Genomic DNA, 18,541 nt, shown 5'->3' on the forward strand with positions numbered 1-18,541 from the left:
TGCTTCAATGTTTCACTTGGCAACAGAGCCAAAATTTCGCTTCTATAAAAAATATCAACAGAAAATACAATATTTCATTGCAGGTTAAGTACTTAATTAGACAGAGACCATCTTGCACGCTTCAGATTTTCAAGTCTAAGACCAAAAACAAATAACTTTTCCAGCACACGCAGTGCAGAGCTCCCACACCCGGGTGAGCACCGCGATGATGTCAGCCCACCAGGGCCAGGACAGAGCTGGCCCCCTTCAGCACCAGCAATCACAGAAACAGTCATAGAATCATACAACATCCAGGTTCATCCAGCTCCAACTGGATGCTGTGAGCAGGAGCACGCACTCGTTCAGCACCTCAGTGCTCCCGCACACACATCTGCAGCCTCAGTGGGCACCATTCATTAGCAGTTCATTGCAGAGGAGGGGAAGGAGGCAGAAGCAGAGGTGAGGAGTGGAGGGGAGGCACACAGCCACCAAGAGCCAGCATCATTGCCCCACCAGCATACAGCTGTGGCACAGAGCTCAGCTCCAGGCACCCGCGAGGCATTTGGCTTGGAGCACTACACACACCGCATCACCCAATCCACCTCAGGACTCAAATTTATGACTTTTTCTTCATAGTCAGGGGGATAAGGGCACCTCGTTCTGCTCTAGGATGTGAGCATCTGCACACACAGAGCTTGCTACAGACAGCCCTGCCTGCTGGCAAGCTGCAGCGAGCCCCAGCACCTAACACAGGTGCACAGCCCACCCCTGGGCACAGCATGGGGCAGGGATGGCTGCAGCCCAGCACCAGGCAGGAGCAGCCACAGCCACAGCACTGCCAGCATGGAGCTGGGGTGGATTCTGCTGCAGGAGGGAAACGTGCTTTAAAAATTCATGTGGAAGAAAATAATCTCCAGAAAATAAAAAGCGCAGCTTCCATTAATAACGTATCATGAGCTGCGCTGAAACGGCTGCAGCCTCCAGCCCGTGCCCGGCCCCATCCAACACTGCCTCACCGCTCCCTGCTGCTCCCCCCACTTCTCACCTCTGCCACGGAACAGGCAGGAAAGCTCTGCCCCTGTCCCAGCCCACGGCCGCATCTCACTCCAACCCCTGCAGATTCCCTCACTCGCTCCCTAAAGCGCAGCGGTCACTCCTTGGCACTAATAAAGCAAAAAGCAAGGAGGAGGCAGCAAATGAAGGCAGCAAGCAGGGGATCAGGCTGCGACCCCTGAGCGGCAGCTGCCTGCGGTCCCTGCGAGGCCGGAGCTGCGCCCACAGCCAGGCTGGTTGGAGCGCAGGGCGCAGCCCAGCACCGCCACAGCTCCGCCGCACGCAGTGGGGACACGAGCACTCACCATCCATTTGCACCTCATAAAATTCTCATCGCTGTCGCCCGTAATGAGAGCAGTGACCGCACAGCCGCTGATTAAAAATACCATTATTTCCAAGCAGCCACCTGAGTGCAGCATGGACAACTCTGCTCGGGAGCCTCCTTTTAGAAAAACACCATATTCTAAACAATAAACAATAATTTTGCATGGATTACTAAGGATAGGTTGGGATGCAGTGGCGGTACCAAGAGCTCCTGCCACGTCCTCCTCTCATCACACTGCTGGCAGGGGCTGCTGAGCCAGCAGAACCGAAGCACGTTGCGCTCACCTGGGTGCCACGCAGCCACTCGTGCTCTGCAACGCATTTCTCCCACTGAAGCTCAAAGAATCAGACCGTCCCGTGTTCCACCCCAGAGACCTGACCAGGGGTCTGCCGAAACCAGGCCGCTCACCCAGGTGCTGAGCTACGGACTTCGGCCAGCTAAAATTAGCCAGGAAGCCGCGCTCATCCCGCTCCCTCAGCCCATGCCTCAGTTTCTAAAACCAGCCAGGACAAGAAAAATTATTCCTCTCCGACCCTTTCAAGAGCACTTGGAGATCTCGGGCTGACAGCGCGGTTTGGTGCAGACATCTTCATTATTCTTCCCCTCCGTGGAGCGGTGTTAAATTTTTCTCCATATAAAGTCATTTTCTAAATTAGGTGAAGACGGTGAGTTTTGCGCTGGGCACACGTGGATATTTTTATAAAATGTTTAAAACTTCCCGTCTGACTTTTCCTGCCCTTGAAGGACGATGCACCAAATTAAACCTTCCCGTGACCCCATTTCGTGCCACATTTGAGTACTCCCAAGCAAGACTTTGCCCCGGAGCAACACCAGTGCATTCACTTCGCTGGGGGTGAAAATGGCAAGGCTCGGTGCTTGGGTGCGCAGGGCTGGGGGGGGTTTGAGGCAGGCTTCACACATGGGATCCCAACAGAACTCCAGGTCCTGTCGCTGCTCTCGTGGGCCAGCAGCGGGTGTGGGGTGGCGGCCCCCCCATGGGTCCCACGGCCACAGGGCAGCTCCAGCCGCTGCCTGGGAAAGGGCAAGTGAGGTCACACGCTGGGGACAGGACAGCACAGGGCCACGGGGCTGCGCAGGCTGCAGCAGGCGCTTAACCCTTGGAGCGCCCTGTCGGGGTGGCCATCCTCCAGGCGGCTATGGCACGACAGGGAGAGGGCACGGAGCTGCCCCCAGTGAGAGATGCGACCCCTGCCACGTGGATCGAGGGGGACAGGATGCCATCAGGGGAGCGGATTGCAGCTGGGACGCGGAGCAGGGACAGAAGTGGTGCAGCCAAACGTCAACGCAGAAGTTTACATCCCCAAAACAACTTCCTGCCTGAGATTTTTGTTGTTTTTAACGTTACTGCAGCATTATAAATACCTGCCCGATAGGACACTTGCCTGCAAGCTGAGGGCTTGCGCTCTGGCCCGGGGCAACTTCATGGTGCAGATCTGAGAGACACTCACAACAGCTGGAGGGCACGTGGAACCCTCCTGGAATATCATCTGGTGCATCCCTGTCCTGCTGATAGCCCCCATCCCACAATGGGGACCGAAGCATCCTTAGGAAGGATGTGCACCTCCCAGCTCACGTAGCATTGCATAATCAGAACCATGCTATAGAGTCTCACTTCTGCTCCGAGGAGGCCCACAAGCACCCAAATCCCCCAGGCACTAGAAAATTCAAAGCCAGACCAAGAGGAAAGGCACGAGGATGGGAGCCCGGGGGCACTTTCCATCCCCACTGCGGGCACACGGAGATGGGGTGCTTGCCACCTGATTCCCACAGGAGCAAAGAAAATTGGGTATTGGCCACAGAAAGCTCTGAACTGAGCAGTGCAGCTGCTTGCAGCCAAACCCGCTTCTCAGAGCCTTCGGGGTCAGGAACCCACAGAGCGAGCTTCGTGTCCGCATCAAAGGCAATCGCCATCGGAGCCCTCCACATAACGCACGCAAACAGATGGCTTGCAAATAAACAGAGCGAGCCAAAAATCACCAGCGGAAGCAACAGGGGGAAGGAATTCTCTGCACTCAAAGAAGGTTGCGATCCACTTGTGGGCAGCCTGCGAAGGAATGCGGTGACGTTGGTCAAGGCAGTATATTAGCTCAATTATTCACAAGGAATTATTGGCCCCGCTCTACAGGGGGGAGAAGGAAAGCAGCACCAAAGGCTCGGTGCAGAGCGGTGAGCTCTGCTGCTGGGCTGGAGCAGGAGGCACTGAGTGATGCTTTGCTGGGGATGGAGCAGGGATGGTGGATGCTGGGGTTGGAAAGGGACCTCAGTCACCTCATCCCTTGCTGCATCCACGAGGTTTCTTGAGCAACCTATTCCAGTGCCTCCCCACACTCTGTGTGAAGATCTTCCTCCCAAAAGTTCCATTCCTGGCTGTTTCAGCCAGATTCAAGGCGCCAGGCAATGGGGACAATGCAGCAGGACACAAAGGCTCACAGCTGAGAGCAATGAAAGACAACCAAGCCTTTGCCCTGGTACCAACTGCTCGTACAGCAAACCCAGCCAGCAACCCTGGCATGGATGGGCACGGGGGGGGGGGGGGGGAGTCCAAAAGAAATGGGGAAAAAAATAAATACATAAGCACTGAGCAGAGTGCAGGATTCGAGGGGCATCTCTGCCAAAAAGTAGTAAATAAAGTAAGTAATTAAAAAGGCACCTCCCGGGATGAAGCCTCACCCGAAGGTGCAGGAGCCCCAAACACATCCCAAGCACGTGGGCTGCCGCCCTCCTGCACCCCAGCTCTGCTCCCAGCCCTGTGTGAACGCCGCGTGGTGCTGCTTTCCCTTCCTCAGGGCCATCACTCCCAGGGAGCCACTTCCTCTGCAGTGACGTGACCACGCTCCCCCGAGGGCCCAGCTGCCCTGGGAGCCATTCTCAGGCCCATAAAACCACAGCTGGCCCTGGGGGTGGCTCAGAGATGAGAGCAGCGAGGACGCAGAGCCCATCCCATGCAGCCGCCGCACAGTGGCACGGGACAAGCGGAGCGGTTTGGCTGTTCCTCCAACACAGCTTGTGCAGAATGTGAACCCGTTCCCTGGGGTTATTATTAGAAGCAAGATATTTAAATCAGAAAATGAAGCTGCGGGATGTGCCAGGGCTGAGCTCGGACCCATTCCATCCCCATCGGCTCCATGCAGTTTATGGGGCCCTGGGGAGCAGAAGGGCTGCTCTGCTGGCAAACTCTGCCCGGGGAAATAGCGGGTGCTATGGAGCAGCAGCTGCCAAGAAAAAGTTATAGAGATACACTGATATTTTAAAAAAGAGAATGCAAAATCGTGGGAGCATCAGGAAGGTCACAAGTGTGGGACTGAAGGCAGAGAGTTTCCAGTTGCCAATCCCCATTTCACAGCAGTGCTAGGGGACGCTGCAACACCCACACTGCAGGTGGGGACACTGATACAAGATGGGTCCTCAGGGCTTCTGACCCCCTGGGACCCCACACCTCACACAGCACTGATGGATCCCTGCAGACCCCAGAAGCAGTGTGGAGGCAGAGTGGGGCTGGCAGCCCTCTGGGTGGGGGTCCCCATTACATGCCTCCCCCTCTCCATGCACGCACCAGGACATGCTTCCCCTGCACTGCTCCCCTTCCAGCCCCACATTTCTTCCCAGGAAGGCCAAAACCTCTTGGGTCTCCTAGCAGCTGTGTTGAGCCCATGCTGACATTATCCATTAACAAGAAGGGTTTGGGCAGAAGGGAGCTGCCAGCCCTGAGGTCCCAGCATCACACAGAAGCAGCAACCCATCAGCACGCTGTGCTCCTTCCCCCCATCCTCCCTGCTGGCTCCCTCCCATTACTCCTCATGTCTTTCCAGTATAGATATTTCAGCTTTTTAACCCCACACACTACCAGCAGCATTGGGGCACTCCTGCTCCAACTAAAGGCGGTAGTGATGCTTTGCAGGATCCCCAACACAAACTGACCTGCCATCCCAAAACCACCCCAAAACCCCACACACAGCTACAGCCCCATCCCCATTATCTGCTCAGCAGCTGTCATGTAAAAGCAGGCCCCGCATGCCAGCTCCCGCGGAGCAGCCACGAAGCAGCGAGGCAAGGAGCGCTCATGGAGCCATGTGAGATCGATCTCCCACAGCCCTGCTGCTCAGGGTGGCTCCTGGCCGTGCCGCGGCACACAGGGCTGCTTGCTGCCCGCTCCGCACAGCCGCCCTCCTGCAGCCCAGCAGCCCGCCCGGTGCCGGCCCACAGCTGCAGCCAACCTGCACACAAGTCCTCACCGGGAGGTGATGGGCAGCAGGGAGAGCTCAGAAAAGAGGAGGTGCCAATGCGGCCCCTGCATTGCCGGCGGCAGCTCTCCGACGCTCCTGGCCATTTTCTGAGCCTGGTGCCCCCCGCGGTGGCACACAGCCCTGGGATGGGCGCTGGCTCCTGCACCCCAGCTGCACCGCGGCCGTGGGAGGTGGGAAGGAGGCAGGGAGTGCGGCACTGATCCCGGCCAGAAATAACCTCCCAGCCCCGCAGGTTTTACCACCTGTCCCCACCTTCCTCCAGCGCAGCCGGCATCGTCCTGGATTCCTAACCCGGAAAGCTGCGAGGCGGGGGAGGAGCTCTGCTCTCCGGGCTGGTGCGAGGTGAGCTGCAGGCAGCCCGGCACGGGGATCAGCTCTGCGTTACACCCAGCAACACCAGCAAATGCTGCACCAGGTCGGTGCAAAAAAACGTGTAATAACCGCGATGGTTCTCCCTCCTGCCCACCTTGGTCTCCAACGCTGACTGAGGCTGCAGGCTGCCCTGGATGGGGCTCCCACAGCACCCACAGGCACTGCTGCAGGACAGAGGGTGCAGCTGAGAAATGAGCGAGCAGCCCTTCCCAGGGGTTCGCTGCTAACACAATAATCTGCTCTGCCCACACGCATCCACTTGGAAGCTCAACAAAGGAGAAGCACAACGCGTTGGGTGCCAACAGCAGCCGCTGGCAGATCGCCGCCCAGTAACACTCTCACAGCCAGCAGAGGGATGGATGCTCGCTGCCCTGAGCTCTGGGAGATAAGCGGCTCGCAGCAGCCCTTCGGGGCACAGACACCAAACCTTCAGCCAGCACCACAGCCACCGCTCGCCCTGGGTTGGCTCCCAGCACAGCACGGCAGCTCTGCGCCCCGACCCCTCAGCCCGGATGGATTAGTTCAGTCACACAGTCCTATTGATTCAGGAGCATTAATTGGTCTTCGCTGTTCAAACAACCACCTCAATTAGAGCCACTTTTCCTTTTTTCCTTGTTTCTTTTTTTTCCCTGGATCTTTACCCTTGGCTCCGTTCGTTTAAATACCAGAATACCTCCACCGGCCTTGGGGAGAGGCAGCATTAACTGTACATTTGTATTCAATTTACAGCAAGGCCCTTTACATCCTTAATGAGCATTCCTCTAAAGAAAAGGAAGAAAAAAGGACACACACCCCGAGAAGAGCCATACCACGTCCTGCTCTGTAGCCCCCACTTCCCTCACCTCACCCCAGCCCTTGAAGTCACTCTAATTCTCATTATTTCCTTCTAGTGATTTCCCACTCGCAGCATCCCAAGCCAAAGCCCAGGAGATGATGGCAGGGTTTCACACTGAATTAAGCAGAGCTGGCTGCAGCCCTCACTGTGGCCAACGCTGCTCTGCTGTCCTCGAGCCCCACAGTGCTGGGTGACCCCAACCTCAGCCCCACTCTGCCTGAGTCCCACAGGCCCCATGGGGTGAATCTCCCCAAAGCAGCACCGTGGTGAGAAGCCCTGCACTGACTTACCTGCCTTCATTTTTTTACAGGCTTGCTGATGGTTGAACAGAGCCCTAAGATTTCAGCCCTGCCATAAAACACGCTGGAATTTGGAAGCTGATTTGTCAGGTCAGAGATGGGGAGATCTGGGGCGTCTGGGCTCTGGAAGCTCACGGGCACAGGAAGTGCAAAGCTGCCCCACACTGCAGGTTGGTTCTCCGCCATGGACAACCAATGCCAGCCATGGATAAGACACACGTAAAGGACCAACATGCCAGATCCATCCTGTGCCAGGGAGGAACGGAAGGCAGCAGCAGGGACAGGAACCTCAGCACCCAGGGCAAGCTGTCCAGAGGTCTCCAACATCCAAGGGATGCAAAAATGTACAAATACCCAATTCTTTTAGTTGCCAGGGCCACCAGCAGTTCCCACAGCACAGATGTGCAGGGATAAAGTGTTTTGGGTCAGACAGCCCCACTGCACAGCACATGAGTCCAAGGCCTGCATAAAGCCAGCAAGACCTGGGCACTGCTGAGAGGTCCCCTACCTGAGGCTCCCAGCCCCACGGGCAACATCAGCCAGGTGGGGAAAAATGGAAGAGAAAGGCATAGCCTGAAAGTTCAGCCCCCAGAAAAACACAGCTAGCTCAGTTTACATCCTTTAAAACAAAAAACTGCCAACCTTCTCACAGCACCTGTGTTCATTTGCAGCAGTTTGCAGAAGGCAGCTATTCACAAGCATTGGGGCAATGTGGTTGCAGTGGAAGGTCTGCACCAGGGGGCAAAGGAGGACTGAGCGCATCCACAGGAAGCCCTGCAGCAGCTGCAAATGAATGAATTCCTACAACTGTCAGCCTGTTGGTGCAGAATCTTGGGAAAACAACAATTTGAAACTACGTGGTGCCAGCACTGCCCCCAGCATGTGCACAGGCCTTGATGGGGTCTCATCATACAGTGCCACTTCCCCACCCCACACTGGGGACCACCAGCCCTGCTGACCAGCAGCACAGCACCCAGCCCATCAGATTACCAATTCAATTCACTCCCCAAAGCCTGCAGCTCTCCTGACAAACCGTCAGACGTCTCCCCCAGCCTCCAGCCCTGTGCCCTGGGAGCTCCTCACCATCCCAATTCCTGCTCCCAGCCCCGCAGCCCCCATCGGGGTCACCTCAGGATAAACCCAGAGCAGAGATTTAACACAGCGATGCTAAAAACCCACCCGGCCCGTTTCCATGGGTACGGGAGGCACATGTTGCTATGTGATGTTCGGTCCGTCGTCATGGAGATGGCAGGGATGTCACCACGCAGGGCTGATTAGTTGCCATGGCTCTTAAAAGGCGTTTGTCCTCTGGGGACCTCCCAGGACCACCGGCTTCCCCCCTCTCTCTCAGATGCCACTGAGGTCCCCAGGACTGCGAGGCTGCGGCGATGGCAGCTCTGAGCGGAGATGGAGGCACTCGGCCACACGCTGCTCAGCGCATCCCCCCGCCCCGCCTGAGCAGAGCATCCCAGCAACGGGGATCTGTGCATCACATTACAGTGTGACAGCACAGTGACACCCCCAGCAGCCCCATACAGGACACTCAGCACTACAGGCAATGGGGTCAGGCTATTTGCTGCTGGGGACCTTGTTCCTGGCTACAAATCATCACGCCTGACCCCGCTGATCCCAAACCACTTCCCAACAGCTCACGGTGAGGTTTGTATGCAGCCACATAAACCCCTGCGGAAAATACTTACATGCTTTATTAAATAAATTAAAGGTATTATTTTCTCGTCATCTTGGTAGGCTTTCTAGGAAAGATATAATTTTTTTATTTAACTCCATTGGACAGAAAAATCCCCACAACCAAAAACCTATAGAAAGGTACATTATCCTGTAATGGAAAATTAGATTCCTCCTACACAATACTATAGCACAACTTAAATATAATGTATAGGAACATAACACATTATTAAGTGGTACTGTGTCTTTCTAGAAAGACCTACAGCATAAGATTCTAAAAATTACTCCAAAAACCTATGAGGTTTCCATTTAGTCCAGCTGGCTTCCTTTCTACTGCATTCCGCAAGACTCTTCTGAAAGGCTGAGGTTTTAATTGCATCTCCAAACAGTGCCAGCATCTGAGAACGCCTCTAAACACCCCCGGGTGCAGCAAACCCCAGCGGGGAACCCCACTGTGGCCTTGGGATGGATGGACAGACAGGGGATGGACGGACAGATACGGGGATGGATGGACCCAGGGATGGTGGTGACACGGCTCAGTCCTGCACTCAGAGGCACCACTGATGCGGGGGGCAGCGCCGCCCCATCCCTCATCCTCACACAGCCAGCACTTTCTGCACTGCACTGCGACCGGTGCCACCTCCCCCTGCTCACCACCCCACGTTCTGGGGGTCCAAGCAGCTGTCAGCATGTGCTCACGTACGCACCCATCTCTCTGCAACATGGAATGGCTTAGGGATAAAAGTTGCCTCTAGCTGTTGCCATAGAGACTCCCTGGCTCAGCAGAGAAAACCCAAATCTTGTCAAAAACGGAAGAATTTAAGATTTTAATCAGAAAGAACACACAGGGGGCCACAAGCATCGGTTCGTAGCTTTGCCTCTGCCCTGCACTCAGCAGCAGGCACCAGGAGCTACCTGGGAGTGGAGAGCTATAAAAACCAAAGGGAAAGGCAACCCCCCCCACATCCCCCCCTAGGGAGGGCTGTAGAAGTGGGCTCTGCCTGGGAATGGCGAGGTCCTGGCTTGGAGAAAACAGGCAGAAAAAAGTGAAAGGTTCAAAGGAGCCACGCAGAGGCTCTGTGCTGCTCTCCCCGTTGGCAGGCAGGGAACTGCAGCGCAGCGCCAAGCGGCCGCGTCGCACCGCCTTCATCCACTGCCAGAGGAACAGCACCAAACCCAACAACACGAGCAAGGCAAAATATTTCCCGGAACCTCCACTGTTTCGACCACAAACTTCACCTCTCCGCCGGTGCAGCCAGCAGCGGGCGACGGAAAAAAAATAAAACAAACACAGCGAAACCCAACCAACACCACGAGGTGGTTTTGGGAGCGTGTAAACTCAGCGGCCACATCCTCCACACTCCCTCCTGACCCAAGTTCTGCTCTGACCGCAGTGCAGACAGCTCAGCACTCCGGCATCCCTGCTGGGCCGAGCACTGCGGTGCCACCACGTCCCCTTCTCCCAGCGTTTGGCACCTGTGCCGGATGGGGTGAGCCCTGAGGACGGGGCTGCAGGTTTTAGGGGACAATCACAGTGCTATGGAGCCGGTGCCGAGGGAGGTCGTGTCTGTGTCTGGCTGAGAGACACGGTTTGAGGAAGACCAAGAGCTTCCAGAGGAGCGGCGCTGGCTAGGGGAATATTGCTGTATGAGCTCAGCCTCTGCACGGGGATGGAAAAAAATCACACAACAGCCTCGGTGGAAGGACGCAGCACACAGCGACACGAGCACCGGGTGACCGCTGCCACCACACCGAGGGACACCAGTAGAGCCCACAGCGGGGGGACGCAGACCCCGAGATGGCACCAGCAGGAAGGTTCCCATGCCGCCCAGCAAGAGCACCCCTCCCATCACACAGCGCGGCCCTGGAAGATGGCTTGGGCTCAAAGGTCACCGCGAGAGGAATTTCACAGCACCTTTTTGTGCCTTTGCATTTCTTCCATACCCAGTCTGCCTTGCTCCCCCGTTCACTCCTGGGCTCAGCTTTGACTCCCTCTGCTCAGTGCAAGAGCTTTGCTCTCAGACCCCCTCCTCCTGGGTGCTCCCCCCTGCTCAGCAGCAAAGCAGCCGCCCTCCACGGGTGCAGCCTGACACTGACATGACCTCGAGATGCAGCTTCAGCACACAGGGTATCGCCTCCCCTCCCTAAAGAGAGGCAGCGGAGCGCTCTGTATGGGATTCACCAAAAGCAGGGGAAGCCCCCAGCGCCTGGCACTGAGCCCTGCCCGCCCCGCTGCCCCCCCAGCGCCGCCCCACCCCCCCCAGCAGCTCTGCTGCCGCTTCCCTGCGCTGTGCTGTGTGGGTGTATTTGGAAACGAGATCTTTCCAGCTGAACTGCAAAATGAAGCACAGGGATCACAACTCCTCGAATAGATTCATCGCACACACAGTCCCCGGGCTCCATCCTGCCCCTGACGGGGTGCAGAGGCAATGGTAAAAACCCGAGGTGGGAATCGAGGGGCTGGGGAGGCAAAAGGAGGGGATGTGGGGGGGTCACAGCAGCGCTTTTGGAGCATCTTTTTGTGGCAAAGTGGTTGGGGTGGCACAGGCAGCCATTGGGACACAGACTGGGGACAAGACGGGACTCAGCAGCTCAGAGACATCCCAGCACCGCTCACAAGAGAGGTGACAATGAGCTGCGGCCCCACTGCCACCAAACATTTTCTCCCTGGAAAGGGCTCCAGCAGCAGGGCACCGAGCTGGACCCATTCACAGCACTGAGCGTCCGGGGGTCACAAACAACCCTGGGATGGACACGAGGCACAGCCCTGTGGGATTCATGCTGCACACTCACAGCGAAAAGCAATCACATCCCCATGTGCACACAGCCAGGTCCCGGGTCAGAGGAATTCAGATTTCTGACCCAAAGAGGCAGACCTGCGCCATGACCCCGCTGATTGCAGCCTCACGAGCGTATCCCAAGACATATTTATGTTCCTCTGAAGCCAGATCAGTCAATAGCCACATACAGTAGCAGCCACAAGTCAGATATTAATCTAATTCCCCTCCTCCCTGTCTGCCCAAATAAGCATGAACCCAGCGGCACCCGAGGCCCCGTTATCCATCATCCTCACAGGGCGCTCTGCACTCCAGCGAAGGCAGCAGCGCTGCAGCCGGGCTGCACACACGGGACGGATCCCGGGAGCAAACAGCCCGCGCCTACCGGCAGACGCGGGTCCTCGTGCTGTTTGTTAGCAGACAATGCCGAAGTAGAGGGTGCTTAAAGTGCAGCCTCGCCCAGGGCTTAGCAAAGGGAACGTCTCCTTCCTGCAGCTCCGGGGTGAAAAGGAGCCCCCAGGAGCTAAAAATGAGCCTTACTCCCAGTTAACATCTCTGTTTGCATAGCGTGGCTGTCAGCTCAACACAAAATCAATGTTTTGGCACCGAGTCGGGCGTGGGGGCGAGCCCTGCCCCGCAGGAGGGAGCTTCATCCTCACGAGAGGTTAACGATCATGTTCTAATTGAATTAACAAATCATTAATGAATCCTGTACAGCGTCCGGGCGCTGCTTTGGACTGCTGCAGCCACTGACGCTCCAGGAGCAGCAGAGGCAGTTGGTACCACACACACAGAGAACCGACCTGACCCAATTTGGCCCCAGATCCTGCAAACTGATGGGCACGAAGCCCCCTCCCAGCCCTGGGCACACTGGGGGCATCCCAAGGTGGGTTGGGAGGATTTGCCAGGGGAAATCTCTTGGAAGAGACCCAAATGACAGATAGATAGGATGCTTTGCTACAGGAACCCTGCGAGTGTGAGGCTAGAGCCTGGATTACAGCCAATAAATCCCCTTTTCTTTATGAGCTCATCTTTGCCCAGCTCCCAGCTCTCTGCCATCACCCGCTCCAGGGGCTTCAAGCACTGCGGATGGGCTTTCCCTGCTCCCAGTGCATACCCCAATGGAGCAGGGCACGAGTGACAAGCACAGCCCCAGGAGCAGCACTTCCATCCAACAGGACGTGTGCTGAGGGCTCAGCCCCTGCCCAAACCCACAGCAGAGCCAAGCCACAGCCCATTGCCATCCATGTGTGGAGGGCCAGTCCTGACACCTCTGTGCCCTTCACACACATCTGAGCACCTGATGGAGCTGAAGCATCCCTGCTCATTGCAGGGGAGTGGGACCAGGCGGCCTTTCAGGGTCCCTTCCAGCTCAGACAACGCTGTGGTTCGATGCGCACAGCCTCAGCACGGGGCCACAGCACAGCTCCCAGCACTGCACAAAGCATCGCACTGCAAAAAGCAAGGAGCCAGCTCAGAACTTTCTCCCAGCAAATATCTCGCCTGAAAAATGTGCTTTTTTTCCATCCGCTTGAAGCCTCTTCGCTCAGGCTTTGGTAGGAAGCAGATGTGAAAGCATCCCAAAGCACGCTCAATTGTTACTCACTCGGTTATATAAAACCATGAGAATTTCCTCCTCTTTTTTTTTCCCTTAGCGCCAGGCCGGGTTCCTGGCTGTGAGGCCGCAGCTCGGTGCAGCCAGCCCAGGTTGGGGGAAACCTCCGCGTGCATCACCAGGCAAAGGGAAAATTTCACATCTAGGTTGCTGAGCGGAAAGCCAAGGCGCACCGCAGCCACCGCCAGGGGAGGAAAAGCCACGGCCTGGCCTCGTAACGAGCCCAGAAACACTCAGCCCTCCTAATTATGTGGAAATTTAACCCGCAGGGAGGCTTCCCAGCCCTCCAACCCGGCCACAGCATGACTGCCCCAAACCCCGTGCATGGGACAGAGAGCTGAGGGCTCTGCAGGGGAAAGCGATGGCACAGTCTGAGAGAAAAAGCCACTGGGGAGGCTGCGGGGAGAAGTTTTCTCTCCCTCCCAGCAAAACAGCAGATATGAAAACGGTGAGCTAAGAGAGACCTGGGCTGGAGAACCCCAGGAGATCCCAAACCTGATTTTCTCTGTGAGGAAAAAAAGAGCGAAGCAGCGTTTAAAACAAAAATAATAGGCAAGTATTTTTCAGCACGGTGCCAAAACATCTGCAGGGGAGCGGGGGGAGAAGAAAGCAGAGCATTTTCTACGCGTCACAAAACCCCGGGCGTTTGCAGAGCGGCCCCAACACCCCACGCCACCGAGCAGGGCAGGGCGCAGCGCCCGACGGCTCCGCGACGTCCCCGGCACGGGCAGCGGGGGGTGCCGGGCGCTCAGCCCCGCAGCGCTCAGCAGCGGCCCCGGGAGCCGCCCGCCCCGCGCAGCCCCACTGGCGGCGGCCCGGAGGAGCCCTGGGCTCTCCTCGCTTTGCGGGTTTCCCCCTGGGGGAGCGGAGCCGTGCCGCGGGCAGCCGGGACCCCGCGCCGGATGACATAACAGCATGGGCTCGGCCCTTTGTCTGCGCGCCGAGAGGGAGGGAGGGAAAGAAAGGAAAAAAGAAAGAGAACTTCTGGAAGTCATTACGGTTCCTCCGCTCCAGTCTCCTTTTGGCAGACGGCCCCCCCAGCCCTCCCCCAGCCAGGCTCGAAATGCCAGCCTATGATTTTTAAATGAGAAAAAGCTGCGCTCTACTCCAGCGCTTGGATAAACTCCTACACAAACTTCCAGATGTGACACAACCGCCTGGAAGGGGGAATTCGACGACGGATCTTCTGTAAAAACGCACGTGGAGAGAGCGGAGCGGCGGCACCGGATGGATCCGGAGATCCCCGTTGGGATGCGCGCGTTCCCCGGGTTGGGATCGGAGCTCGCGGCGCCGCTCCGGGGCGGCAATGAGAGGAGCTCGGCGGGGAGCGCTGCCCGCGCGGCGGGGATGAGGCCCGGTGCTATTTGTCCCCTGGGAGCGGGGAATAAAAGGGAAAATAATCATAATAATAAAACCCACGTTCGGCCTGCCCTTGCTAGAAGGCGACGGGTCCTGCTTTTCCCTGAGATCCCCACCCAGCACAGCTCGACCCGTCCCAGCCCCTTTCACTCCCGAAGCCTGGGGGGACGCGAGACCACAACCCCGACCCCGCAGGAGCCGCGGGTTGGGGGCTTCCGTGCTGCCCACCCCGAGCAGAGGCTGCTCAGCAGCGTCCCGGTGCCTGTGGGGGTCGGCAGGACTGGGCTGAGCGCGGGCTCAGGTGGAGCAGAGCAATTCCGACCCCTCTGTGGGTTTCTCTGACCCAACGAAACATCTCTTTCTGTTTGAACCTCTCAAAAACAAAGCACTCCAGTTCATTAAATCCAGAAGCGAAGCGCTGCACAAACGCGCTGAACTTCAAAGACCGCTGCTTGTGCTCCCGCCTCAGCACACCCAGATCCACACGGCCCTTATCTCCGCTCCACAGCTGAGCCCTCAGAGCTCCCGCGCAGCCCAGGCACATCCCCACGCCGCCGGGCACACAGACATCCCATGCTGGGCAGCGGCACCCGCCTCGCCTCCTCCATCCTCGCTCTTCAATCGGGGCACAGCCCCCAGGAAACAGCCTCGCCTCTGCCCACAGCAGCAGGCTGGCACAGACCCTGCTGCGGCCTTTCGTCCTCCCCTCCCCAGCAGTGCTTTCATGTCGTAAGAGAAACCCCAGTAATTGGTTTCCCCCACCCCCCCATAGGCTCCGTTTCTCCCCAGCACCCCTGCCTGCCCCCGGTGCCCGCAGTGCAGAGCAGCGACCACTCAGCACATCCACTCCATCCCCTTCCCTGGGGCCAGGCTGTCAGCCCAAGACCACAATGGGGCGAATGGGGAGAGATTGTGAGTTTTGAGGTTAAAAACTTGAGGTTTGGTGCTCTGGAAGGTTCAATGCCTGGATCAGAACAAACTTGACAATCACTTTCTTGCCCTATGGGAGCTCAGCACAGGTCCCCCCATCAGCCAGGGAGAAGCAACTGCCCAGGCAGAAGATGCTCCACATTGAACCAGGGTGGAAAAGTCCAACACACAGCCCATCAGCCACAGCCCTGTCCCTACTGGGGACAGAAGCAGCATACCACCGGCTCCCCGTGCATGGGGATGTGGAAAGCCCCGGGACAGGCCAGCCCTGGGGACATGGGGGCAGTGGGACAGGCAGCAGCTCTGGCATCCCTCCCCACATCCATCAGCTGGATTAGCACACAGCAAACTGCACCATGGCTGTGCCAAGCCAGCAACCCACACGACCACACCATCCATCCATCACCTGGCTGAGGGGCAGCAGGGGACATCGGGAAGGGCGAGCATGAGAGCCCTCAGCTCACCCAAAGACAGGTGAGAGCAGAATGAGAGCCCACAGGCAGCCAACAAGAGCCCCTCGTCAGCTGTCAGCCCCCACGGGCCAGCAGGGATTGTGCAGCCACGTGACCCCAGCGCTGCTGCTCCTCTCCAGAGCAGCTGGTGGCAACAAAGACCTCCCAGTGACACGAGTGGATGTTTTTAGCACTGAGGCACGATTCCTAGAAGATGACAGTGCGAGAAGAGCCGCTTTTCTGACCCAGCATAATAAGAACTATGAAAAGAAAAACCTAAAAAAAAAAAATACATAAGCAAGCAAAGGACTTGGAATGCAGAGAGCTGAAGTGATGGGCAGGGCTCTGCTCTGCCTAATTGCACCTCAACCACGCAGCAAGGGATGGGATGCGGGCACCCCCTGCCCAGAGCCCCTTCCCTCCTCACACGGAGCCTGCGGTCCCCCGGGGCACACGGCAGGATCCAGCCCCGACCGCAGGGAGGAGGGGAGGGGCTGCAGCAAAGCCAGCCAAAAGCACGCAGGTGTGAACACCTGCTTCCAAACAGCACCATTAGGAGGGGAGGGAGAAAAGGGAGAGTTTCAAAGCAGATTTCAGTCAGTTGTCATGAACGCTGTTAGTCAGAGGAGGCGAGAAGGCACAGCCCTGCAGCCGGCCAGCGCTATTTCTTCCCAGAGAAGAACGCCTCGCAGAGTTCCCAGATTTCCTGAGGTGCTGAAATCAACTCAGCTTTCAATTGCTTCGCAGGTACAAAAGAGATCTGGGGGAAACTGCAGGGAGCGTTTGGGACTGGGAAGAGAATCTTGTTTTTCCCCTCCTGGGGACATTCTGGGAAGGAGGCAGCCCTCCCAGCAGACACTTTACTGCTGCAGCCCAAGTGCAGCACTGTCACAACTCCAGCAGCCCCTCACTACTGGTCCCGAGCTCAGCCCCACAGACCTGCCAACAGTCCCCATGAGCACAAGACTTACATTGGGGCCCTCTGTGCCATATAACACATCCTCCCTCTGCCCAGGCCTCTCCTGCTCCACATGTGGGGTTTCTGCCCATCCACACGGCCCCACTAAGTTCCCATCCAGCAGGCGGAGGTGGCTCCCGTGCACCATCCCTGCCAGAAGCTGCTTTATCTCAGTTTGCTTTTTGTCTCTGCAGATAATAAACGCAGCTGGAGTTCGGGGATGGCAAAACGCTCGCTCTGCTACAAACCGTGTGCCAGCTGCAACTCAGCTCCGAGGGCTGCTTTACAGGCACTGAGACCGCGGCAAGAAGTGGTTTTTCTATTGTCTTTTTTTTTTTCCCCCCCTTCCCGTTTCTGAAAGCTTGAAGTTGGCTACAGCAGCTCAGACACAGCCTGCGCAGAGCAAAACAGAGCTGGAAGGAGACTGGATGCCTTTGTGGGGCTACAGCAAGCAGCAGCCCCGGCCCCCACGTAGCCGGGGGTACCCCGACTGCCTGCCCTGCCCGACCCCTCAACTCTGCGAGCACAGCCTGGGCTGGGGGGGGGACCGTGAACCCCGCCCGGAGGGATGTGAATTATTTAGGGATCCCAAAGCCAAGCAGCAAACCAACCCCCTGAACAGCCCCCTCCCCCCCCACCAGTAGATTCCTTAAAACCCTCAGGGAGAGCCTGAAACGGGTAAGAAACGGGGTCAGGGAGGAAGGAGGGTCCTGCAAGGAAGGACGCTGCGGTCGGGACCCCTCGGGGGGTGGATGAGGAGGGGGGAAAAGCTGCAGCCTGGCTTCCCGTGCCCGGGGGTCGCGCTGGGCGGGGAGCCCCGACCCTGGCAAACTTCGCGGCCGGACAGCGCGGTAGGGCCCCCCCTGGAAGAGCAGCCCCTTCCCCAGCCGCTCAGGGGACCCCGGGGAGCCGCGCTCTTACCTCGCCGCCGCACCTGCAAAGGATACGGGTTACAGACCAGGCGGAGGCACCAGCTCCGCGGCCGGCTCTCTTGGCTCAGGTAGAAGAAGACGACGGGGGCCAACGCCGGGTAAGGCAGCGCCTCCGCCTCCGAATCGCCGCTGCCGACCTCCCGCTCCCCCGGCCCCGGGCAGCTCCCGGCCCCGGACAGGTCGTTAAGGCGGATGAAAGTCTTGGCTCTTCCCGGCTCCGGCTCCTCGTCGGCCGTTCGCGGTCCATCCTCGTCCATCCTCCGGCGGGCGGCCCCGGGAGGGGCCGGGGCAACGCGGGGAGAGCCGGGGGGGCGTCTAGAGGGGCGCGGCCATAGCGGGGCCGGGGGGCTGGGGGCTGCGCCGGGGCGGCTTCAGCGGCGGGGCTGCATGACCGGGAGAGCCGCTGTCTCACCCCCCGCCGGGCCCGGGGCCGGGCCGCCCCCCTCGGCCTGCCCTGCCGGCTGCGGGCTCCGTAGCTCCTCCTCGCCGTGCCTCCGGGGGGCCCGAGCCGGGCGGGCGGCGGAGAGGCGGCCCCCCACCGCTCCCGGTGCTGCCCCCGAGCCTCGGGGCGGGCCGCCTTAGGGGCTGCGCCTGCCCCCTCCGCGCCCCACCATCTGCCCGGGCCGGGGCTGCTGCCGCCGGAGGATGCTCCCGCGGGCGGCCGCGCCGAGCCGTGCGCTCCGCACAGCTGGATCCCTCACTCC

The 18,541-nt window shown here is 58.3% G+C and overlaps 1 protein-coding gene across 17 annotated transcripts in view; it reads right to left on the reverse strand.

Annotated features, from left to right (window-relative positions):
* CACNA1G (calcium voltage-gated channel subunit alpha1 G) overlaps window positions 1-18,424 on the reverse strand; it is a 107,795-nt gene extending 89,371 nt beyond the window's left edge. For 12 of the 17 annotated variants that reach the window (XM_048964831.1, XM_048964832.1, XM_048964827.1 and 9 more), the window contains exon 1: window positions 17,853-18,423. In XM_048964831.1, coding sequence (XP_048820788.1) covers window positions 17,853-18,094 — 242 coding nt within the window. In that variant the 5' untranslated portion in view covers window positions 18,095-18,423. Of the gene's footprint in view, window positions 1-17,852 lie in introns of all 17 variants that reach the window. The other 5 variants (XM_048964835.1, XM_048964833.1, XM_048964834.1 and 2 more) reach the window with 2 other exon arrangements.
* Window positions 18,425-18,541: the final 117 nt, after the last annotated feature.

This window comes from Lagopus muta, chromosome 18, assembly GCF_023343835.1.
Source record: "Lagopus muta isolate bLagMut1 chromosome 18, bLagMut1 primary, whole genome shotgun sequence".
Lineage (NCBI taxonomy): Eukaryota > Metazoa > Chordata > Aves > Galliformes > Phasianidae > Lagopus > Lagopus muta.